Here is a 26,121-nt window from a genome sequence, read left to right as displayed (position 1 = left end):
ATATAACTTCCCATCTGTTCTAAAAATATAGGAATTTCTTATGGAAGAAAAGCATATATCTATATGGCTTATGAGTTATAAAACACATGTTATAATATAATGTGCAGCTGAGGTGATAATGGGAGATCTTAGATAAACAATACAAATCCAACTATGACTCAGGATAGAACAATCACATGACCAATGACTAGTGACAATGATCTGATTAATAAAAGTAGTAACTCTTTCAATCAGTAAGGTATGTATTGTTATACTTCAATCCATTCATACACACATATGATGAATGGTTCACTGGTTGAGAGTTCAGTTTTATTAATTGCATCATTTTCACTAGCCCACTATACAATTTTTACACCTCCGCCAACGAAGTTGGCAGAAGGTTATGTTTTGCCCCTGTTTATTTATATATATTATTTATTTGTCTGTCGGCATATTAGTTGTGAACAGCCTACAGCCCATAGTTTTTATCAGAAATTCATCAAACTTTGCCACAATGTTCATTTACCTAAGAAATTTTTAAGGGTCAGGGTCGAAGGTCATGGTCACAATCAACGAAAAACTATTTTTTTATTTATTTGTCTACAGCCCGAAGTTTTAATCACAAACTTGTCGAACTTGGTCACAATGTTCCATGACCAAAGATCTCAAAGTATTTGAATGTTCAATGTCAAGGTCACAATCAACAAAAAACAATTTTTTGAAACAGTTATTATCAGAAATTTGTCAAACTTGGCCACAATGTTCCTTTACCAATCTGGAAGTGACTAAATTTTGAAGGGTCAGGGTCAAAGGTCAATGATCGAAAAACTACTTAAGTTTGGGTGGCCAGTATTGATTAATAACAAGTTAATACAAATATATCATAACTACTATTAGTATTAATAATAATTTTTTTATTACTAATATTATTATTATTATCCCTATTAGTAAACAGTCTTATGCTTTTTCACATTGTTGTATCCAGCCATGAAATTTCCTTGTAGTGGGATGAATAAAGTATCCTAGTATCCATGTATCCTTGTAAGTTTTAAAGTAAAACTGTCTGCCGTATGGATGTGTGTGTGGGCTTCCCGGTAAAGTGTAAACAAACATATGACCATTGTGGGGACTATGCGGGGGAAATATAAACTGAGGAGAATTATGATGTGGGCGGAGGTATGCACTCTCCAAGTGCCCTCTAGTTTATTCCTAATTTTGCAAAATGTTCAACTCAAGTACAGGAAGTATAAACCCCTAATTTCAGATTGCATTTAATTTAGATAAATATTCAAATAGTTTTAATTTCTCAAAACATCAATATAATCACAAATTTATTTCCATCTCTATTCATACACAGCAAACAGCAACAAGAACCTCCATATTATATAGGTTAGAAAATTTGTTACATTTAACCTTTCTTTTTAAATAAAGCCTATACTGTTATGTCATGTATAGGCAGTGTGATTATTGTATACATTCAAATAAGCACCCCAGGGTGTTTATTGTTGAGAAGGGTTTGTAAGAGGCGTTTATATTTTTTGGTGTTTAATGGATATGTATATTCTCAAATAAGATAGTATAATTAATACATACTCCGAGTATCGAAATGCATGCCATCATGTTGGGATTCAATATTTCGACATTAATTATGTCATCATCAGGAATGAAAAATTATCCATATCTGCAAGCTTATATGCACAAGTACCAAAAGTGTTTGACCATTTAAAACATTACCCCTAGTAGGTGACATAGCTATGAACAAACTAAAGATCAAAGCATCCTTACCCTACTGATCAAAGTTGCCTACAAAACAATGAAAGCTCCTTTGAAGCTTTCAGCCCATTGTTAAGCAATGGGTGTAGCCTACATATAGCAAACGCTTCTTAAACAATAGTATAGACCAATTTTGCGAACTGTCAATAATGTTAGTATTAGACAATATTAAACCTAATACTTACATTACAGGCTACATTACCATTTTCAAGTATACCTTGTAAACCTAAATCATATGGGAATGCCTCACAATTTTGTTATATGATCATTTATAACACTATCAGATAGTGAAAAATGTTCTTTCATCTATCTGTCTTACCAATATAATCACTATTACAGCCTGGACATTTAAAATGATAAACAACAGAGCTCCTATATTCCTTTAGGAAACTACGAATCCAAGAAATCTTATGGTTCCATGGTGCAAAGCTATCATAATGGATATATTGACCTGTATGTGTAGTTTTACGATATATATACTCATGCTTCCTACGTTGTTCTCAAATTGTAAATCCAGAAAATGTACTAAATCACTGTTTTCAAATGATTCAAATGTAAAATTAATCTGTTTATGGAAAGCGTTAAAGTGACGTAGGATGAGTTGAAAATCATTGGGTTTACTAGCGTGTCATCAACAAAACATGTATAAAACCTAATAATACCTGATTCTATAAATTTAGGAACAATAGACTCTTCTAGTTCAGTCAATAATATATTGGCTAAAACTGGTTCAAGGGGTGAGCCTATTGAAACGCCGTCAGTTTGTTTATAGAATTTATTACTTAACATATTTTTCTTAAGATTAGTAGATATCAATTCCTTATTGTAAACCCTATCAAGAATTATATTAATTACCTTAGTAAGGGGAACATTTAAGAGATTCAACATCAAAAGATACAAAATGGTAACCTAAATTATATAAATGGTCTGGTATACAATTAATGCTTTCAGCAGCATCAAACAAATTTTTAAGGACAAAATCATTAACAGAAGAGGCCCCAGTAGGTTAGATAAGAGCTTAGCTACTGAGATCTCTTTTATACCTCCATGGTAATAACAAGTGCCGGCTGTGTCAATATAATAGGTCTTAGAGGTAGAATATTATCAAAATAGAAAATTAGATGGATCAGAGAACAAGCTGGTCATAGATGTAATATAATAGATTTCTTCATTATCGCAACACCATTTCCTTTTCAGGTCTAAGAAATTCATATTTATTGCGTAGGATTTTTAAAGTATTAATACGTTTGGCATCACAGTTTAAGTTGCGGTTATCAAAGTCAAGAAAGTTACATGTCACAGCACTCAAATAAATGCCCATTAATTTCACACTTCACAAAATAAACACCCTGGGGCATTCAAGGGAGGCCTTTACTGCAAATGAGGCTCTCAAGGGTGTGTTTATTCAAGAGGGATGTTTTCAAAGCTGGGCTTTTACTCAAATAAATATGGTAAGTCAGTCAACATGTAAAGACTACCTTCTTTGAATATTGTTCAATAAACAAAAATATTGTTATTTACCTTGCCATTTTTATAAGAGAGATGACCCCGTTGAATTCAAATGCCTTTGCTCTAAGGATCTGCTCTACAAACTTTTCTACTGAATCTGGTCGATTCTAAGCAAATAGTAAAGAAAAAATAAGAATAGGTAGAAAATGGAAAATAATACATACAGTATTTAAAAAAAGATCTAATATTTAAAAAAATATTGGTCAATCATGTAATATGAATACACCGAATTAGTCACACAATTAGAGGGTATAGACATCAAAACACACCACTAGGTTTATGTAATCGTACCAATAACCATGATATTGGTGACGTCACAGCTCTTAACTAATTCAGTCTACTAAATATAATTAAAAAATTACTTTTTATTTCTAATAATCTGTAATCATCAATGTTTTGTTGAATGCTATAAAATGATTTTAAAAATGTATATCAATAACTGAAGAGCTGTCAAACTAATGAAATCACAAGACTCCAGATATAAACCTTCCTACAAGAGCTACTAAATACATAGTACCTTTTAACCATGTTACTAGACTTTACGTCTCTTCATTAAAAAAAGCTTAAGGGCTGTTACAGAATATGAGACAAGTTTTGCAGTGACTGTCAATACATCCATGCAACACATATCAAATTTTAACACACCGATCAATTTTACTTTCTACTCATGTCAAAAATTATTAAACTCACCAATTACAAGTGAGATGGATCTAATGTATGTGATGCACAAATTTAAGTTCTAACAAGATGTAGGTTCATTTTTATTTGTAAAAAAATTAAAAAACAGATTTACAGGATTCTAACCCATTGCCTTAGGATTTGGAAGGAAGTGGGAGCAATATAAGAATACAAACTGAAGACCTAGAAACATACAACAACTGTGAAGTCTTTTCGTAAGCCCTCTTCAATTTCTTCTCGAATGCTTTGATCATTCAAGTCTCTTCTGTCCACCGGGCTTCCATCGGGGTTATCCTGAAGGTGTTGTCTTAGGCAGGGCAGGAATGAGTTGGCAAGCTGACGGCATAGGGGGCAAAGGTATTCTCCAGCCCTTAGATTATGTCTCTAGGGAAAGAAAGTTGAGATATGTTGTCAAATTTTGATTGGAAACAAAAACCTAATATTTTTTTAATTAATAATGTATTCATTCACATTTTTTAGCTAAACTTTGTACTATACAGTAAATATTACAATGGTGATATCTCAGAGAGAATGCACCTAGTTGGAACTTCGTTAATTTGAATGATCTAAGTGAATCTAAGACAAAAGCACATGAGAAATTCCATAATTTGGTTGACTTGAGGTGGAATTACCCTAATTATATTTATTTTTTAAAATTCTAAATGTGAACATCATTTTACAAATTAAAATGTTTTTATGTGAACGGTAACAAAAAAATTGGCTTCTTTTAGGTCTAATAAATTCATTCCTAAATGTAATAATGTTAGAACTTTTAATGATTATAGGCCAATTGCCCTTACTTCCCTGGTTATGAAATGCCTGGAAAGAATAATTTGCAGGCATGTTAGAGCTCAAGATGTTGGATCCAATGCAATTCGCATATAGATCACACAGAGGGACAAAAGACGCTACAGCCACACACTTACGTTACACCCACAAACATATGGATCAGAAAAACACTTATACACGCCTCCTCTTCATTGACTTCAGCTCAGCCTTTAACACAATACAACCTCACATTCTCATATAGGACTAATGGTCCTAAGCCCTGTCCAGACTTAGTTTATTTGACAAAAATATGTGACATGATAAAATATGGTCATGATGACATCACATCATGAGCATATATAGGCAAATCATAACTATATATGGGCATACAATAGTTTTTGTTAAAAGAAAATTTGATAGTGTGGACAGAGACTTCAGCATTACCATTCAAGCAACTTTACAGTGAACTATTATTTATCTTTGAACAGTTTAATTATTTATTCACAAAAACCCACATACAGTACTACTCTCACAAACTTACTACAGAGGATGTCTGTTAATTTAAACATGAATTCCTAAATACATCCAGATCCTGTCACTACGCACTCTGTCTCTTATACACATCAGGTTAAGAATGTTACGAAAATTACTCAACACTCAGCGGATCCTTTTAGTTTTATGTTATGTTTAATAGGTACCTGCCTCCACGTTTTTTATGTGCGATGCCAAACAAAAGTAAGTTCTGTGTAGGTAGACCATGTTTGATTTCACTAAATATAAAAATGTTATGCCAAGGTGAGCTACTGATTTCCATGTGTTACTATTAGATAGCATTATTAATTATTGTAATTGTTACGCTAAATGAAAATTTGTTTTGACGTTTAATTTCGAGTCTTTTTCCGTGAGTTTCCGTTTTATATAGGCCTAGTATGCTGATTTATTATTGGCCCACCTGTGGAGCGACAATTTTGCTCATACGTCGTTGACTTAAGGCCCTTGCTAGGACTAGGCCTAGGCCTAGTTTACCATACATAATGGACTAGTAGAAAAGGATGGGATACAGAATCTTGGAATATTAGCACTTTAAGGATGGCATTCTAAGGAGAGGAGAGCCTATTCATGAGATAGGCCTAGCCTAGTTAGGCTAGGTAGAAAGAAAGAAAGATTCTGACAATAACAAGAGGTGATCTGCTAACGTTAGCGGATCACCAAAAAGAAAGAAAGAAAGATTCTGACAATAACAAGAGGTGATCCGCTAACGTTCCGTTAGTGGATCACCAAAAAAGAAGACAGTACAATAACAAGAGGTGATCCGCTCGAGAAGCAGATCACCAACTAGGGCCTAAGAATAATTCAGTTGCAGACATACCTTGTTTAAGTATTATATGCTAACTATGCGGCTCTTGTAGCCCTAGCTAGGCAAGGCATTCATGTGCAAAGCAGTGGTGTTTGTTTATCCATTAAAAAAGTATGCCGGGAAAGTTTGCCTTACCAGAAAAAGGTGACGTAATCTAGCTTATGACGTATGCATACTAACTATAGTGCGACGTCACCAAAAAATACAAATTTTCTATTATAACTAAAATATTAATAACTACAAGGTTTGTGGGCATAAATTCCCTTAATACGAATTAAGGGTAGCACCATCTCCTTGCCATACAAATTACAGCTCCCACTGACATCTCAGTCGAGAAATACGGGTAGTTGAAGTTTTTCTTGAAAATCTGACTACGAAACCATATATGTTCCACTCCTGACTCTAAGTTGTGCTTGGCACACGCCGCTGAGGCGGCGTTCCGGGAACTCTGCGTCCAGCTCTACAATCCCAGAGCATTCAAGAGCATTCTATATTGCCTAAGTTCCTTATTGGTCACCTTACATCATAATTAACCAATAGGCTTATTGCCTGTACAGTACTCATTTCATTTCATTTCATTTATTTCGCCTTTTTTTTTTATCATAACAATACAGTAAAATATTCAGAAAATTCGAAAAGGTAATCCATGTTTCCCCCAAGAGCCGGCAGGATTACCAAAAAGTAAAATTAATTACTGTCTGAGTGGCTCTCCAAGCAATGGGGGAAACATGGACTAGCAGTATAAATACATTATAAAAATATATATATATATATATAAAAAAAACCAAAAAGAAATTTATATTATGAAGAAAATAAAGTACAGGCTTTTAAATTTGCATCATTATTCATATGAAAAACTAAAATAAAACTACAGTAGTTTATAAAATATTTTGTTAGAGGTGCATGTACAAATTTTCTATTACCTTGGTATTATTTTACTTAAATTAATACTGCAGCCAAAATAAAAACACATAGAGAAGTTATACTTACACCTATTCTCAGAGATGTAACATAATTTGAATAGCACTGCAGGTGAAGAAAATGACCACATGTCTGTACATGGACATCAGATGGTGAATATCCCAAAGCAACCTCAAAGGCTGATGAATCCTACAATCAAAAACAATGTTCACATCAATAATCTAGATCAGTCACTCCAGAGTGCATACCTCCGCCCTGTGTCTGAAAACCCTCAAGAAAATAATGGAATCGCCTATCATATTCAGGCATGAGTAGAAACTTCCACTGGTGTCTATATGTACACTGCAAAAAGAGTGTAAATAAACAAATTGAATAAGAATACAGTATTCTATTTTTGGTTTCCTAATTTGCAAATACCACCTTAAGTTATAAAACTTGAAAAAGGCAAATAAAGAAGAAGAAAAAAGAACTTGACTTCAGAAGGACTAATGGTCCTAAGCCCTGTCCAGACTTAGTTTATTTGACAAAAATATGTGACATGATAAAATATGGTCATGATGACATCACATCATGAGCATATATAGGCAAATCATAACTATATATGGGCATACAATAGTTTTTGTTAAAAGAAAATTTGATAGTGTGGACAGAGACTTCAGCATTACCATTCAAGCAACTTTACAGTGAACTATTATTTATCTTTGAACAGTTTAATTATTTATTCACAAAAACCCACATACAGTACTACTCTCACAAACTTACTACAGAGGATGTCTGTTAATTTAAACATGAATTCCTAAATACATCCAGATCCTGTCACTACGCACTAGCTCAGTGGAGGAAACAACTAGAACAGATGCGAGCACACTGTTTTTGAACACATTAATGATGTGACTCAACTATTTAACTATAGAAGCACAAGTCACACTCAGTGAGTGGCACAAAGCCTGTTTTCCACTTGCGAATTTATTCGCGCGAGTTGAAAGCGACAGTTCATGCGCATGTGCATTTACGATTCTATATGAGTTTTTGCTTCAGGGAAATCGGTAGTTCGAACTGTTTCTACTGTTTGCGAAGCAAAAAATATGCACAACCAATCATATCTCAGGAAACAAACCAACGCCTTCTTTTTGCCGAATAAATTTGCCTAGTGGAAAACAGCTTTAAAAAAAACTTACAGGATGACTTCACTTCAATCAGGGAATTGTTATACACTATAAAAGCAGGCACAAGCAGCATGGTCAAGGGTCGACGAAACCATCTTTGCTATTTAGGAGAGCTGATGATTTTTGTTGGTGCCTCGTCGTGTTGTTTTTGTCATGGAATTGCTTCAACCGATGACCTTTGTCAGTGAGTGTGTGCCTGGCTTAGGTCAAAGTATTGAAACACACTGTACTGCCTTACGCTTCTTTAAATTTGTTTCACACTATATAATTATTGGCATTTACATCACTTTACAGAAATCAACAAATGAGACTTATAGTTTGTATGCAAGCCTGATATTAATGACAGCAGCTGAGAGGACAGGCTTAGTTGGATGCTTAGTGTTTATCCATCCCACACAAGCTGAAGTGAAAGTTGCAGAGGTAGAATTGGAATGTTTGTGTTGTAAAGTGAGCGTGGGATACCCCAAGTGCACGGCAGCAATCAATATACGTTGCAGATTTTACAGGAGGAATTGGGTTATGATGAGTTTGTGGGAGATGAACTGTACAAGACAGCACTAAATGAAACCTTATATTGTATGATAAGAAACCCCAGAGCATGCAATGCACTATCATATGGGTGGAAGAAAACCTGAATACTTTGTAAAGTATAAAAATAGTCACCAACAATTACTTTTTGGCTTTTTACAATACACCAAAGACATCTGCAAAGTAGCTTTTCCAATTATGTTCTAATGCTTGTCACTGCTGTTATCAATTTCATTTCCATTTTAATTACTTGATTTATTTTCAATTAAGTAATCAAATTAAATTTAACTACACAGACATATTTGGACAAGGTGATACACTTCAATTTCTACTTCAATTTTTCTCTATGGCATGGTTTTACCTTATTATTACTAAAATGAAGCGTTTGTTTTAATTTATTTATTAATCTGATTTCATAGGATGTTGAGCAAATTAGGCATGAAGTCGCTTCTTTTCAGCCTCTTTTTATCTAAAAAATTTATATCATAGTAGTTTCCCATTGTGAATGTTAAAATTGTGTTTTGGTAATAAAGACAGAAGAGAGAGAGATTAGATTTTTGTTTCAACTTCAATATTTCAACCCTACTTAAAAAGTCCTGAAAGTAATCAAAAGTATGAGGTTTATTAAGATATTAAAATTTATCAAATAAAATTTACAGATAGATATAAACGGATCTACTTTAGCTTTAGTTGTGGATATTTTTTCAATTATTCAAATACCTACCTAAATTTATCTAGGTTATAAAACACAGTATTTAAGTTATGATTATGTCCAATAATTTCAGCTGTACAGCATTGTCTTGTCAACAAACCGAGGTCCTATCTCTAGACTATCAAATTTTATTTTACAAAAACATGTGACATGCTTAAATATGGTAATGATGATATCACATCATGAGCATATTTATAGGCACATCATCACAATATATGGGCATACAACAGTTTTTTGTCAAATACAATTTGATAGTCCGGGCAGGGCTTATGGGGAGATCACATTGTTTTTATTCTCGGGCAAGGAATTGTATCTACTTTGTCTGTTTAAAGCAGGTGTTATACAGAACAGTAATCACCAGGGTTTAAGGTTCTAATCACATTTCAAAAACATTTCCACAAGGTTTATTTGCATCTTCATTGCAAAGAATACTCCCCATACCATGAAGTGGTAGAAGTTGGATGTATTCATACACACAAGAATGTGACAGGAATGAATAGAGGGCTCACTTCCACATGCATAAACTTTTACCTGGCTTCTATGATTTGAAAACTGTTTGCATAAAATGTTCCTCCTCTCTTCGTTGATTACACTACAAGTTCTTGTTGGTTTTACTATAATCTCACTTGATTGCATTGCTTGGCTATCTGTACCATCTTCTGTAACATATCTATGACCTAAAACTGGTTAACAAAATATAGAATAATAAGCAATTAGTAGAGCTCCGCATAGTACACTATAGAAAAATTATTATACAAAGGTTAGATTTAGTGCTTGAAAAAATTTCCTGAAGGCCTGCAAGGCCCAAAGGAAATTTTTTAATGCATTAAATCTAGGCGCGATCGCCAAATTATTCCAGACGGCAAAAAACTTGTCTAAGTCAACACACTATCACGAACGCGTCTGAGACATCTACTATTGTAATTACCACCTATATGAATATTCATTTGCTACACACTTGAATTACGGCTCGCATCTGGAAGACGGTGAATCGTTTGGACGGTTGTCGCTGCTCTGTCAATCGTCGAGACTCTAAAAATAGCACTGGCGTTTTCTTTGCTAAAGTGAAGGAGGGTACATTGGCATTAAAAATAACAAACATACTAAAAATATACTTTAAGTGCCATGGTAAGTTGGCGTTACATTCTGGCCTAAATATAAAATCAAATCTAGGCCTAGGTAGGTAGTCTGCCTATCCTTTTCATCCTCGCACACGGCTGGTTACTTACAATTTTCTGAGGCTACACTCTACTATCTATACTATGCAGCAGTGCATTTTCTTTACTGTAAATTCTATGTAGGTCCTCCGAATCGAGAGATGTATATTTGGTTGACTAGTAAAATTTAGATAAAGACAATAACTTGTCATATTAACAACAAGTCATGAGCTTTAGTTTTGATTTATTATTTAACTGATCGAACTACAGAGTCTTTTTTCAACTAAAACTGCAGCAATCGAGAGATCGAGCCTTGGGTACAGAGAGCAGGGCCCAGAACCACATGTGTAAACAAGTAGAGTACTGGGTGATTCAGAAATGTCAATTTTCAAACGAGTATAACATTTTTTTTTTTTTACAATTACTTATTTTTAGTTGTTTTTCTTTTTCTCTTTTATACATTGAACGCACCAAATTTGCATGTGCCACTGAAAAAAAAAGTGTATGTTCAGTTGAATAAATAAATAAATTACAGTAATATTGCAAGTTTTGCAGTAAAACCTTTACTGGGTAGGCAATGGTTTAGCCTTAAATGTTTATTATTCGCGAGGAAATTCGGCATAAAAAACATGTTTCGCATGAAATTCACATAAATTCAATTAATAAACATTATTTTATAAAATGTAAATATAATTTAGCTTTATATGAAAAATTCCATATACTTTTGATCAAGGACAACATTTTTGGAGGCATGGGTCGTAGCACGTGATCCCTTTCAACAGCAAGGAGAGCAATTAATTGCTGTGCTGGATGTTACCACAGCTGCACAGGATGGTGATCGCGCTTCTTAAAACTGATGGTGGCCTGCGACTACATTGGAAAAAACTAAAAAATCGGATTTTTTAACGTTATATTTGTTCATCGATTCGTAAATTCACTGAATAGTACGATAGTCTCACCTATGCATGGTACTAGGCCTACTGAACGACGTCGCAGTACCTAACCGCCTATTTTTTTAGCATCGAACAGGGACCTCCCTGAGTTTACGTACTTTTGTCAGTCCTTGCACACACAGGCGGCGTAAAAAGAGACGTTTGTAGCAGGTAAACAAGTCCGTACTTGGGTATAGGGGCACGCAGTCAGGCGTATTATGATTCATTATAGGGAGCAGTCTGGACACGTTTTACGGTGCATCCAATCGGCCATAGTTAAAGGAAAGGAGTAAAGGCCAAAACGGAATATCGGCGTCCAAACAATGCGCTATTCAAACAGCGTTTTCAGACGCATTTTGGTAGAACAATAGAAAACACCTCTGAACGCAGATTTGTCGTCTGGAATAATTTGGCGATCGCGCCTAACCTAAGTATAATCATTTTTTTGATAACCAACTGTTATAGCAGTCATCGGTTAACCAACTGTTGTAGCAGTCATCGGTTGCTATAGTGATATGATATGTATATACTATGTGCGTATTTACATTTAGCTGTGCGTATGCTGATTTGTGCTCCTGCAGTACGCGCTAACTACACATAACTATTGTAATTTGTATGGTGTTAGCAAGAACTCGTTTTTAATGCTATTTTGATAGACATTCGTCAAAGAAATAAACATTTCAGCATTCGAAAGAGAATAGTCACTGACCTTTTTGGTCGGTGCATGCATGCAGACAGACAGGTAAAAATTATGCGATGATTTCATAACTAGGCTTGGCTAACGCCTAGTACTAGGAGGAGGCCTAAGTGGCCTCCTGCCTTGCCGTAGGCCTACATCTAAACTTGTTCCTCGAGTCTTTGAAAAAAGGTCTAGAAAATTCCTATTAAACATTCAGTTTGTTTTGTTTATGAGGGTCCATTGATTCAATGAATTTCTTAATTGTTTACGGTGACAAAAAAATGAGTAATATTTTTGCACAGGAACCTAAAAAAAATCAAGCCAAGCTTCCACTAATTGAAAAATTATTGAACTATGAGGGATAGGAAAATAACATCGGGAGTTGCAGTGATGACGTCACGATTGACTTATAATATTATATACACTTAATTATTACAACAACCAACAAAAAAACAAAAGTAACTAGAGCAGTCACTTCATAAAGTGCATACCTCCGCCCTGTGCCTAGATATCGAACAAAATAGGCGATTCCATTATTTTCTTTTATTCTTGAGGGTATTGTAGTTTAAAGACAAATTTGACTTTGACCTTGTCCTTTGACCTTTTATTTCCAAAAGTTAATAATCTCTTTCTTAGATTATTATGTAACATTTCACTAAATTTTATGATGATCCATTTATTAGTTTTTACTAAAAGACAGACAGAAAGACAGTGGCGAATACATAACCTCTTTGGCAGAGGTAATACTTGTGATGCATAGTGAGGAAAGGAAAACTACCATAGGATTTGTCATTAATAAAAATGAAGATTGAGCTTTGAGTATATGAACCTACGACTTGAAATTCAAGTCCTTTACAATGCTGGAAAACCACACTGTCACTGTGAAAAAAGGCTAAATTTTTAATTGATTGGTAGATTATGTAAAGCTCAAAGTTACATGAATGCAAATTATTGACAAACAGTCAATTTAAGATTACAAAAACCTGAGGTTAATCCGATTGTGCTTACCCTTAGTAGGTTGTATAAGTACCACAGCTCCTAGAGGATTCTCATCAGATGCTGGGATAGTTTGCGTACATATTACACACTCAATCTCCTGCATGGTAACTGATGAGTTAAATGATTCCGTTTCCATAGCAACAGAGCCATCTTTTCTGGAATCATCAACTGTAAATGATTAAAAGAAAATACATCATATAAAATACAACCTAATTTGAGCATTTTCTATGAGTATATTCTGCTGCTCAGACTAGACTATAATTGAACTTCCAATAACTCTTTGGTTCATTTTTCGAACTTTGCTGTGTGCCCTACCGATCCTTTGACTACCATGATTAACAAACCGTAGTTGTAAATAAAAATAAACATACAGTAATACAATTATTACCTCCTATCTGAGGGTTCTCTTCCAAGAATTGCTTTTGCTGTGATGCAAACCTTGCCAGTAAATGTTTCTGCCTTTCTATGGCTTTCCTCTTTCTAGAAAAATAAAATAAAATATCTCTATAGTAAAGGTTTACTAAAACAGAAGCTGGGGACCTGTTAAGCTGTCCACTTCTTATCATTATTTGTCTTGCTATTGAATCGAGATGGCCGAGTGGTAAAGGCAGGGACATCAATGGCTACTGCCACAATAATATGAAAGGTAGTTCGAGAGGCATAATTGTCTATGGTTCTGGTGGTTGAACATGTCTTCTTAGATAAGGACTATATACTGTAGGCCCAGTGTAAACAATGTGTACAGTGTGCACTGGTTTACCAGGTAGCAGACTCTAAACAAAGCGAACATTGCAGGACATAAGGACTATGTATTATGTGCTATACAAGTCACCAATCATTATGATTAGGGGAGAACAGGCCCGTACGCAGGAATCTGATTGGGTGGGTGCGAATTTGTGAAAAGTGGACAAAATGGGGGAGGGACTAATGACATACAGTAGCCCTTCTGAGCTCGAGTTGGTGGAGCCCACTCAGACATTCTTGATATACTGAGGTCTTATTAGATTTTGAAGATGCATAATGAACAAATATTAAACATTTTTTTTGGTGGCAGTCTAGGAAATGAGGGGTAAGGGGCCTGGGCCAGCTGACCCCACCCAATGAATCCGTCACTGGTTTTGAGAGCAAATATTATTCAGTGTGTTCTCTAGTCTATCAAAATGTTTGATAGGCCTAAACGATGAATATAGGAACTTTGATATTAAGGAAACTGATCTATACAAAATGAAATCAATCTAATTAAAAAGATTATTAATTATACTACGGGTTAACGTTGAATTATGATTAAATTTAAAGAATTGGAAATAAATCGTGGTAGGAGTAATTATTCCCTACAAATTGGACATACACATAGCCTAGATGTGAAACATGCCACTTTCAACGACATGGTTTTTCGGATTTTACTAAATTTTTACCATAAATGTAAATGTTATATTATAAATAAATGGAATTAATGGAAATTGCAATTATGAACAAATAATTACAAGCTCTTTACATCGTGGATGAGATGGGTAGACGTACAGTAAAAAATATATAAAATCAAGAATCCATAAAATAAGCCTGATCTCATTCTTGATATACTGAGGTCTTATTAGATTTTGAAGATGCATATTGAACGAATATTAAACATTTTTTTTGGTGGCAGTCTAGGAAATGAGGGGGAAGGGGCCTTGGCTGGCTGACCCCACCCAGTGAATCCGTCACTGGTTTTGAGAGCAAATATTATTCAGTGTGTTCTCTAGTCTATCAAAATGTTTGATAGGCCTAAACGATGAATATAGGAACTTTGATATTAAGGAAACTGATCTATACAAAATGAAATCAATCTAATTAAAAAGATTATTAATTATACTACGGGTTAACGTTGAATTATGATTAAATTTAAAGAATTGGAAATAAATCGTGGTAGGAGTAATTATTCCCTACAAATTGGACATACACATAGCCTAGATGTGAAACATGCCACTTTCAACGACATGGTTTTCATCAAACAACAAAAGAAAAAAAAGACATCAAAATGTTTGATAAGCCTAAATGATTAATATAGCAACTTTGATATGTTAAGGAAACTGATCTATACAAAATGAAATCAATCAAATTAAAAACATTGTGGAAATGTTATTAATTATGCTACGGGTTAACGTTGATTTATGATTAAATTTAAAGAATTGTAAATAAATCGTGGTCGGAGTAAATATTCCCTACAAATTGGACATACTGTACACATAGCCTAGATGTGAAACGTGACCCTTCCAACGACATGGTTTTCATCAAACAACAAAAGAAAAAAACAACATCAAAATGTTTGATAAGCCTAAATGATGAATATTGCAACTTTGATATGTTAAGGAAACTGATCTATACAAAATGAAATCAATCAAATTAAAAACATTGTGGAAATGTTATTAATTATACTACGGGTTAACGTTGATTTATGATTAAAATTTAAAGAATTGGAAATAAATTGTGGTCGGAGTAATTATTCCCTACAAATTGGACATACACATAGCGTAGATGTGAAACGTGCCATTTTCAACGACATGGTTTTCATCAAACAACAAAAGAAAAAACAACATCAAAATGTTTGATAAGCCTAAATGATGAATATAGCAACTTTGATATGTAAGGAAACTGATCTATACAAAATGAAATCAATCAAATTAAAAACATTGTGGAAATTTTATTAATTATACTACGGGTTAACATTGATTTATGATTAAATTTAAAGAATTGTAAATAACTTGTCATCGGAGTAAATGTTCTCAACAAATTGGACATACACATAGCCTAGATGTGAAACATGCCACTTTCAACCACACTACCGGGCCAGGGAGGGACTTAACATATTGGGGCAGTGGGGATTCAGGAATTCGAAATATAAGGGTTCCGGAGAGGCACTTTCACAGAAATAGAGACCCGGATCCACCCACCTCAGCCGGCATGTTGAGGTTAAGGAAAAGAAAATCTAAGATTATGGCACCTGATTGCTGGAAATGGCACTCGCAGAATAAAGATAATTTTAGTGAAACCTATTGAAAGAGAGAAGATGAGTTAGTACGTGGCGCGTTACTGACATGCAAGCGGCGGGGAAAAACACTCGAAAAGCTTATAAATACAGTTAAAACTCCTTGCTTGTACGACAAATTAGAGGCAGTCCTAGCTGGAAACTGTTCTGATTGGTCAAGAAGTTTTGGATTTCTTGGAGAGTGTGTCTAGAATTTTCTACCATGGAAAATGTGGACCTTTGGCAATTTGGGGAGGGGGGTGCGTTACCTCCCCTGCGTACGGGCCTGTAGAAGGCACTGAGCACTTTGAGACTTCGGTATAAAGCAATACATAAATCTAAAATTACCTTTCACTGACAGCGTCTATATCAGTCTCTTCTTGTCTTTTCTTTGGATGGTGTTCCTCGTAAACGTTCATTATAATGTCAGTACAGTCTCTGCTTAGTTCTGCTATTCTGTCCAAAACTTTGGCTATGTAGTAAGGCCCAGAGCCGAACATTGGAACTGGTATTGTATGACCAGCCCTCACTTCTTGACTTACAGATGATGGAAGATAAACTTTTTCGTTCGATAATTTTAAGTACAATTTCAGAAGTAAAGTTAAAATACTTTCATTCAATTCAATGGGGATATTCTCCATGTTTTCAGAAGGAGGATCAGTAGGCACTGGGGGCTTCTTCTCCTCAGAGGTCATCATGGCAAATGGAGGAATTTCTATCACACCAGTCATTTGAATGAGATCCATAGCAGTTTGAATGGCATCAAAGAATTCCTCCTCTTCATCCTCGTCATCATCATCATCTATATCATCATGTTCCTCCATCTCCACATTAAAGTCATTATTCTCTGGAGCAATGTTATCATTATCCAAAATGTCTACTTCATCCTCATGAAATTCTTCTGGATTTGCCGGATGGATATCCTGCAATAATGTCCTCTGAAATAAAGTAAAAAAAAAACCTGTAGAAATATGAAGTGTACTCCTAGTACAGAATATAAGTCAAAAGAAGAAAAATTACCTCTGCCATAGACATAAAATTCTGTACTTCAATCCAAACCATGGTTGAGGCTAAAGTACACTGGACCATCCATCTGTGTAATTCCCTCACCGGGTTCCCTTTTCTAAGAATCCCTGGACCCGCCACTGAGATTACTTTTGATATGATTAGGTAATATATTTATGAGTCTTGGGGAGCAAAGTTTTGGTTGTGAACATATGAACTACTAGCATTTTTTCAATGGCTGAATCCATGACATAGGGATCTGAAGGCATGATCCTTATCTCAAAGTCTCAGAAATCACTTACAAATGGGTTATTTGATTTTTTTTCCATCTTCTCTTGCAATTTAACTGTTCTGATGACGTATGGTAAATTCTTCAACATGTTGTTGTACGGGAACCAATCAGAAAGCTCCATGTCATTGCAGCACTCGGCAACTTCCATCTGAATCATGTACACATAAAACAACATTCAATTAGGGAGCCTCGCAAAATAAAGCAACAGGTATAAATAAAGCAACGCGTATACCCATCTACAACAAGTGGTTGGGGATTAAAATCCCTTCGTGTTGCCGCCGAGTGGTTCAAGATACTGATTAAAGATTTTGGACGATTCCATTTCGTGAATTGGGATTCATTTTCAGACGTTATAGAATTGCTTTTTTATGTTTTGTCATAAGTTTCAATCATTGCTGCGAAGCAGCCAATTCTTGACAGCAATTTGACCTCTGAAAGGTCATTGTTTGTCAAAAAACAAGTGCCTAAGACGACTGAAAAGCGGAGTTTCCTTCTTTCGTCCTGCCGGGTAAAATCTATTACTTTAGGCGACGTTTGTAGACTAACCTACTCGTACCAACGCTAGCACTAGGCCTAGACTAGCTAGGATGGTATAGGCCTAGCCTTGAAGGGACGCTGGCTCACACCTGCGATGTCTCGCACTTGTGATCAAATAACACGCTGGCTCGCACTTTGGCAACACTCTTTGGCAGTCAACTCGCCCCTAGAAAACCAGCCCTTGGAAACTTGCCCCATAAAAAAATGTACACTTCCTAGACCATGCAGTCTTCAAAATAAAAATTGCAACCTTTGGTAATCAACTACATTTTCCACATACATAGAAATTTTTGAAACTTTATTAAAAAAAACCTAAACCATAATTCACCACTATAGACACTTTTTGACAAAAATGAAAAATTACGACTTTGTTACCCAATGAGAAGTGTTCTGATATAAACAATGGGTCGTGTCTCATATTATTTGTTATATTTTTATTATTCATTATTTTCACTTGACTCACATAAATAATTTTGTTTGAACAACATTTATATGCAGTTGTACTTCGCAGCACTTCACTTGCAATTTGCAATTTCTAGTTGCAAGATTATTCCCAACTATTATAGAATAAACAATAAATCAATGGACAGAAAGAGCAATTTGAAGAATAAAATAATGATAATATGTTAGAGATCGAAATTCAGTTAATATCCCATAGCCTATCGAGTACAGGACCAGAGTCAAATGTCTAAATTTTACTTTGATAGAACATAGAGCAATTGCTCTATGTCAAAACCACAGACCCTATACTTTTAGGAGGCCATGCTGTACTGTATCAAGGAAGACGTTCCAAGTCCACTTGATACGCTGTGGTATATCAACAATTGTCAACTACTTTTATACATTACCAGTCCATTTTATAAATGAAATTGAAATCCCTTTAGTAAAATAACATAGTGATTTGGTACTTTCTAGCAATAAAAAACGATTTAATAATTATATATCATAAATTTAATTAAAACATTGAACAGAAAGCTAGAGAAAACATTATTTTACAGTATACAATATAGCACCTTCTTTAAAGAGCCTGATCATAATATATAATAAATACATTACTTTTCCATAAAACTTCCGAGATTTATCAACATTGAAATAGAGTGCATGTAACAGCTAGCTAGAGAAAATTGTTTTTACCTTTTTTGAAAATTCTCTCATCACATACAATAAATATACTGTTCCTCCAAAGTTCCAGATTAATCAATATTGAAATATATAACATAGACGACAACTGCCCACATTTATATCAGATTAAAAGGTAAATAAGTATGAAGTTCAATATTTTTTTTTGTATTTCGCTAAAAATGAAGGAAGTGTACCCTATATATGTTTGTGAATCGAATGTAATGTAGGCCAATGTCTGTCTGTCTTAGACAGTTTTATTAATAATCTTAATTAATACTAACACAATATAAGAAATGATAAACTCTCAGCACTTTAAAGACCAACTCTAAAACAATATAATTAGGCCTAACAAAAATTCATGAAAACGGCCTATTGTTTTCGATTTTTAATTTTACTCTACTTCGTAATTTTTCGGAGTAAGCCAAAACCTAGGCTGGAGGTATAATAATAATAATATCACTATGGACTATCCTTGTTTTATATTTATGATGTCTGTTGGTTTTGATCGTAACGCTGACGATAATCTTGATTAATTATTAATATATAACTTCTCAGAAATATAACGTGAGCTTGCGTTCCTTCCAATAGCGTTTATTTTTATACGAGACATTTTTGTTTGTGTTAATTGGGTTTTTACACAAAGCCTGTTATTAATTCCCCACAATGAAATGGAGTAGCCCAAGAAAATAATCCCGACGCGTAGCCAACTATGCGATTAAACTGCCTTAAATCGCCTCGCGTGGCCCACTTGTGCACACGTTGCTTTATTTCGCGAGGCTCCCTATTAAAATACAATAAGTAGTAATGCTAAAAAAGAACAAAGGCAAAATTTGTAATTAGCATGGCTATATGAAGCACTGGGAAGGACAACTGTATCATTTTCAGTTAAAAACTTAATGGCAAAAGTGAGTTTATTCAAGTATTAGGCAACATGACCATAAAAAAATAAAAATGTATTAATTTGTTGATATAGAATCTAGTTTTAACCTAAATAGTGCACTTTTCCATCCTGTCCAACATGTTTGCTGTCAGGGACTTTAACATCCACCAGGGTTCATTCAGGGCACCAGGGATGCGAGTTCACGTCCATACCTGTTGAAACATACCACCAACTGTATTGTAAGCAAACACGCTGGCGGTGGTCGTCAGAATATGAACTCTCCTCCTGGAGGTTCAGGGAAGAACCCGAAAGTAATGATCTAGAAATAAATACTGTACGTTTGTTCATGTTTCATTACAGTTGAATGATTTTCATTATGGCGGCATCCTTTATGCCTTAGCATAATGAATGAAAAGAAAAAAGGCTTTGCAGTCAATGTATTTAAGTTTACATAATGTACAACTGCTTTGGGATCCTGGGGAATCCCCACTTCCTGTCGGAGTATTCCTAGCCAGGGAATATGCGGCATAGGCCATTTCCATATCCATATTAATAATGAGAAATACCAGACTAAAAAATCAACATATATCCAACTTACATGAGTATCTGAATTGGGTTCACACTGCAAAGCCAGAGATATAAGTGCAACAGTTTGATACAACACCGGCTCACTTATTTCAGTTCCACTTACTGCCTGCAAAAAACAAGGCCAATACGATTTATCCTAAGACTGATTGAGGGCACTGGACTTACATTGCTTCTCCAACTCTTACTGACAGTTTGGTAAAAAACTGCTACTCTCTGAATCTGTAGTCAATTCAGGGTAGTACTGTTTCACCACATCTGGGTAAAAATACAAGTGTAATTGACCACAGAAAATGGTATCACTTAATAAATACTTTTGGTACAGTAAAAGAAGGCTTATGTACTGTTAATCGCTGAATTAGACTTTAAAATAACAAAAATAAACAAATCTACCTTATACAGAATAAGAAATAAAGCTGCATGCAATGTCCTGGAATGCAGCAGTTGCCTGACAGCGTTGAATTCTGGGTTGATCTCTTTCAGTGGTTGGTATGGTGGCCAAAGCACATCTCCACCAGTGTGTCTACCAGTTTGCTTCATTCTTTTAAGTAAACAGACTTTTAAAATGACAGTGGTTCCGCTTTTGCTGATCCCTGGCTCACCTAATTATTCTTATATGTTTTTGTATTTGTAATGTTTAATATTATTTGTTTTGCCAGAATGAACAGTCTGGTGTATCTCAATCACAAGCTTAGCCAGCGAGCCATCAGGCCGTCTTTTTGATGGCCTACAATTATTTACTTTTACCGTGACGGCTTGGACAGCTTGGACTAATCAGCTTGGCCTGGGCCTAATTGGGCCTGGTCTACCTGTAGCAAATTTTTATATTCTTCAAATGCACACCTACTGTACTCTTGGAAGCAGTGCTTCCATTCCAGCGCTAAATTTGCTACGTGGTTTGCAGAATAGTAAATTTAACCATTACAGGGTATGCAGGGGTTTCCCTTAAGGTTTTTTTAACTAGCCAAGTGGACCAGTAAATTAATATTTTTACTGGTCCTCAATCCCTTTCACTAGCCACTATCTTGCCAACTTTAGAAGGCCCAAGTACCATATTTTTGACATGCTAATCATGCTACCCCTCACCGATGAAGTAACACTGACAGATACAGAAAAATCTTTCTGTTGTCTCTGTATGGGAAATTATGCCGCGAAATATAAATACAGGTATCTATTTGTATGTACAGTGCACTCTCACAATACGATATTCGCTACGATGTTCGGTTTTCCGGAAAGATCGGTTTGTGGAACATTTCTATTGAATCCTTTCCGAATAAGGCAGGCCAGTTAGGGCCTAGCCTAGGCCTAGATGCTAAAAATAAGCTTAGCAGCAAAGCCCAGTGAATTCGGTATGACTAGCCTATGAAAAAAGTTAACATTTAACATATAATACATACAGTACCTGTTGTTTAGCTGTAGTGTACAGCAAATTGTATTACTGTACCAATAAAATGAATGCTTTTATATTGTTTTTACGTGCATTTTCGGTCTGATATTTTTTTCTAAACTGTAAACACAACACATTCTTTGTGGTCACGATGCGACATGTTGTAAATATCAGGTCGCATCCTAAACTCTGCCCGCTAATTGGTTAATTTTTTTCGTGGGGTCATGTTGCTGGGCAAAAATCCCATGTGCTTGGCTGTGGTTTCATAGTGCGTGACATCTTAGGAACAAGCTTAGTGTAAACCGATAAATTTTTAATTGAACAAATTTATTAAAATGAATAAGAAACCCTTGTGGTTTTGTTTTAGAGTAAAATCTAAAAATAAATCTAACAAATTAAAATTTCATTCTCTGCAAATTCCCTCCGTAATTAGCAATGTTTTTGGGGAATGTGAGTATAATCACTATTGCTAGTGATAAGACTGTGTAACCTATTGTTTATAGATCTGGTCATTAATCACCCATTGTATATTCTGTTAAGTTTCTCATTGATACTCATGCGCTGACGAAGGTAACAGGAGTTGCCGAAAATTTCGCAAAATAAAATATTTCTATGTCTCCTACAAGTCAAAGTATCGTAGCAGTTTATTTTGTCTGCGTTTACCTACTGATATATATATATATATATATATATATATACTGTCTCTTATACACATCTAGATGTGTATAAATTTATATATTCTGTTCTATTATTTTAAATGGCACAAATTTCCCTTTTTTGAAAAATCTCTGATTGTCAGTTTCATAGTTGACGTCTGCTCTACAATTTGACATTAAAAACATGGAAACACCCTGAGCCCGATATTTCGGGCTAATGGGATATAACCATTTAAGCTTCAGCAGCGGGCGTATATGCTCAAAGGGTTATTATTCATAAAAATACCATTTTTTAACAAAGTTGTCTTAATTTTCACTTACGCAGCTGTGTAGTTGTCCAGCGATGCTTGGTAATCCTTTCTTTGCATTGAACGCATTTGTACCATAATTGGATCAAAATCTGAAGTCCATAGCTCTGGTTTCAGTACATACTGACCCTGTCTAAAATTACCATCAGAAACATGTGTTGGGTCTTTAAAATCAGCCACCTGCAATAAATTTGATTTCATTTATTTAACCGGAGAGGAGTGGGAGAGGGGGGTTGGAGAGGGTGAGAAGAGGGGGATGGGAGAGATGGGGTGGGCTGTATTTTACTCTTAACTACAATTGGTTAAACTATCCCCCACCGGACACCATCCCGGTATTTAGCAGTTTGGGGGCCATTTTATCAACCATAACATTAGCCAGATAAAAAATGACTTCTAAGAAGAGATTTAAATGTAATAATGATGGAAGTTGCATTTTTTATGTGTAGGCCTAATGGGATGTTATTCCAGTTGGTTGGCTGTCTCTTATACACATCTAGATGTGTATAAGAGACAGGTCCAAGAGTGTAAGGTAAGGCCTGCATAGGAAATATAAATATTCTTCGCGCAAACGTTAGGCCTTGAAATCCGTCCACAAATTTCAATAAACAAGGGCTGACTTTGCCCAGATTTTGCCGAAAATTCAGGTTTGGACCTAGTCCTAGCTAGCTAGCTAGCAATAGTCTAGTCTAGGCCCCTAATCTCAATTCTAAAGTCTGATTGTCTTCGGGCTTGGCTTGATCGTCTCTTCTGTAAGAAACTTAAAGTTGAACAGTAGGTTAGTCTGTTGTGTAGGCCTATGCCTAGGCCAGGAGGTGACAGGCGATCGGGCCCACCCCACCACAAGACGAGTCAGCACGTCCATCCTCAACTGATTGCATGCAATGCGGGTGTACTGTATCATTGAACATAACATCTACAGCCACATGTTGCAGTAGGAAATCATTCAATTTAAATCTTATTATTAAAGCATGTATTATTTATGCTCCCGAAGCACTGACTATTTCCTAAAAAACTGTATAATAGGCAATGTCTCTGGTGACGACCAGTGTCACAAAAATTTAGGTTCCATTGCAAATCCAGGTGCCTAGTAGTGCGCAGCACTGCAACTTGCTTCAGCCGTTATCATGACAACGCAATTTGCGTTAAATCCGATATTTAATCAAGTTCATTAATTAAAAGAAATATTAAAGAAAGTTTAATTTCAACTGCAAATTGAATAACTGTTTTATGCAATTTAAAGGCATATGACATATTACATTTTCAACTACTGTAAGTAGGAAATCTTTTATGGGAATTATGATGGTATTTATTGTACATTTCCTGATTACTGACACATAATTATGCAAATGAGCAATTACCACATTCACACACCTACCAAAAACAATAGGCTCCGCCTTCCTATTACCATCTTGCATTCTGCCAAGTTTGAAACCAATTGGCCTTACCAAACTTTAGTTACCGTGGTAACAATTCACCCAACGACGACGGCAACGCCGACAGCATGAAGAAGAACATGGGTAAAAACAATAGCCTCCCCAGAACTTCGCTCCTTTGGGGATACTAATAAGATGATATATAATATATTGAATTGTATTGTAATCTACTTTAATGAATGGAATGGCATTTATCAAAATTTGAATGAAAATTCTGTATTGATGTTTTATGGTATGATGAAACAGGGAATGGAATACATATGGAGAAGATGTTACCTCATTTAGGATGTCTTCAAACATCTCAGAAATATTCATCACTTCAGCCCTCTCAGGAATGTAAACAAATATTAAGGTTAAACATCACTATTTTTGTCACAGATTTGTGTTAATATACCACCAAAAAACATGTAATAACACAATTATAAAATAAAAAGTAAACTTTTTTTTAATATAACAATATTTGGAACCACTTCAAACCAAATAATAATATTATAAAGTAACATTAAACATTGACATCTATTAAGATAAAGCCTTACTTTTATATATCAACTTTTATATTGCTAAACAGTAAACTTTTGAACCATTAAAAATATATCAAGTCCAGCACATCCAGCAACGATCAACTTAGATTCAGCTAGCAGGCACCTTACAGTCAGCCACGGTAATTGATACACCCTGACAAGGTGCATATGACAAACAAATTTTTCAATAATAATCCTTTAAAACTGCCACCAACAATCAGTTGACTGCGTCACATCAGACTAACAATTACACAGAGCGCATACTGATTTGTAGTCAGCGGTCAGCTAATTGTTGTCTTCACAGTGTTCGACGAGCTCTATTAAAGTTTTAAAGGCTACTATATCATAGAGGAGCTATTTTATTCCTCCATGATTATATAAAGGATATCTGATCAAGAAGTTGACTGTGGGTCTTATCTCTCATACAGAGCATTGACACAATCTCTCCTCTTAGTAAATCATAGTTTGAAATGCCTAGACAAAAAACCAAGTTTGTAAATACTGTAATTAAAAATAACACAGAGGTATATAATACATACACAACCTTTCCAGCATCTCTAATTTCCATATACCTCTGTCCACCCACAAAAGTCCTCACCAATCCCAAATCCCTCCCTACACATATCTCTCCCCACAAGCCTATTACCATTTCAGTTCCCCCTTTCACAGCACACCCCTCATGTACTCACCTAAATGTATTCTTGTGCTGATCAGTGAAAGTATTAAGTAAAGTGCACCCTCTAGCATCACCATCTCCTGCCCATCCTTGTCCAGGAATGAATTACTGTGTTTGGGATTCAGTGATAAGAAGTCCAACACATGATACCTATGATAAAACATGATTAATTTAACATGACTAATTATTATTTTTAAACACTAGTGTAAACAATATTCCATGAACAATAAATATATCTTGTATTATTGTCAATTGTAACCACCTAGGTTTCTAATATAATGTATGTAGGGCATTAGTTGAGAAAAACAAAATTTGAAGCCTTTGAGAACTGGAATCAAAGCATGCTTACAAAAACAAAAATATACAAGCTAAAAACAATGCTACGTATACCACATTTTTATTAAGTGTGGAAACATGGACACTAGAAGAAACAGCTGCAACAAATTTGTTGAGATGTCGATTTATAGATTAGATTGAGAAATAAAATGGTTATAAAAAGAGTGTGTTCAAATCCAAATTAGAACATTACATATTTCTTTAAAAAATTAAATGTTGAA

General features: G+C 35.0%; 1 protein-coding gene across 2 annotated transcripts in view; it reads right to left on the bottom strand.

Moving 5' to 3' along the window:
* LOC117106006 (E3 ubiquitin-protein ligase UBR3-like) overlaps nucleotides 1-26,121 on the bottom strand; it is a 106,400-nt gene that overhangs the window by 65,900 nt on the left and 14,379 nt on the right. For both annotated transcript variants that reach the window (XM_033247318.1, XM_033247317.1), the window contains exons 12-25: nucleotides 25,578-25,714; nucleotides 25,277-25,362; nucleotides 24,644-24,703; nucleotides 22,948-23,114; nucleotides 20,977-21,124; nucleotides 20,597-20,692; nucleotides 17,470-17,607; nucleotides 16,511-17,100; nucleotides 13,547-13,638; nucleotides 13,168-13,326; nucleotides 9,923-10,074; nucleotides 7,055-7,174; nucleotides 4,135-4,323; nucleotides 3,274-3,368 (exon numbers count right to left, since the gene is read on the bottom strand). In XM_033247318.1, the coding sequence (XP_033103209.1) occupies nucleotides 3,274-3,368; nucleotides 4,135-4,323; nucleotides 7,055-7,174; nucleotides 9,923-10,074; nucleotides 13,168-13,326; nucleotides 13,547-13,638; nucleotides 16,511-17,100; nucleotides 17,470-17,607; nucleotides 20,597-20,692; nucleotides 20,977-21,124; nucleotides 22,948-23,114; nucleotides 24,644-24,703; nucleotides 25,277-25,362; nucleotides 25,578-25,714 (2,229 nt within the window). The remainder of the gene's footprint in view (nucleotides 1-3,273; nucleotides 3,369-4,134; nucleotides 4,324-7,054; nucleotides 7,175-9,922; nucleotides 10,075-13,167; nucleotides 13,327-13,546; nucleotides 13,639-16,510; nucleotides 17,101-17,469; nucleotides 17,608-20,596; nucleotides 20,693-20,976; nucleotides 21,125-22,947; nucleotides 23,115-24,643; nucleotides 24,704-25,276; nucleotides 25,363-25,577; nucleotides 25,715-26,121) is intronic.

The sequence above is a fragment of the Anneissia japonica genome, unplaced genomic scaffold (genome assembly GCF_011630105.1).
Source record: "Anneissia japonica isolate Jap-2015-1 unplaced genomic scaffold, ASM1163010v1 scaffold284860_len1800451_cov186, whole genome shotgun sequence".
NCBI lineage: Eukaryota > Metazoa > Echinodermata > Crinoidea > Comatulida > Comatulidae > Anneissia > Anneissia japonica.
This window is presented reverse-complemented; position numbering and strand designations above follow the sequence as displayed.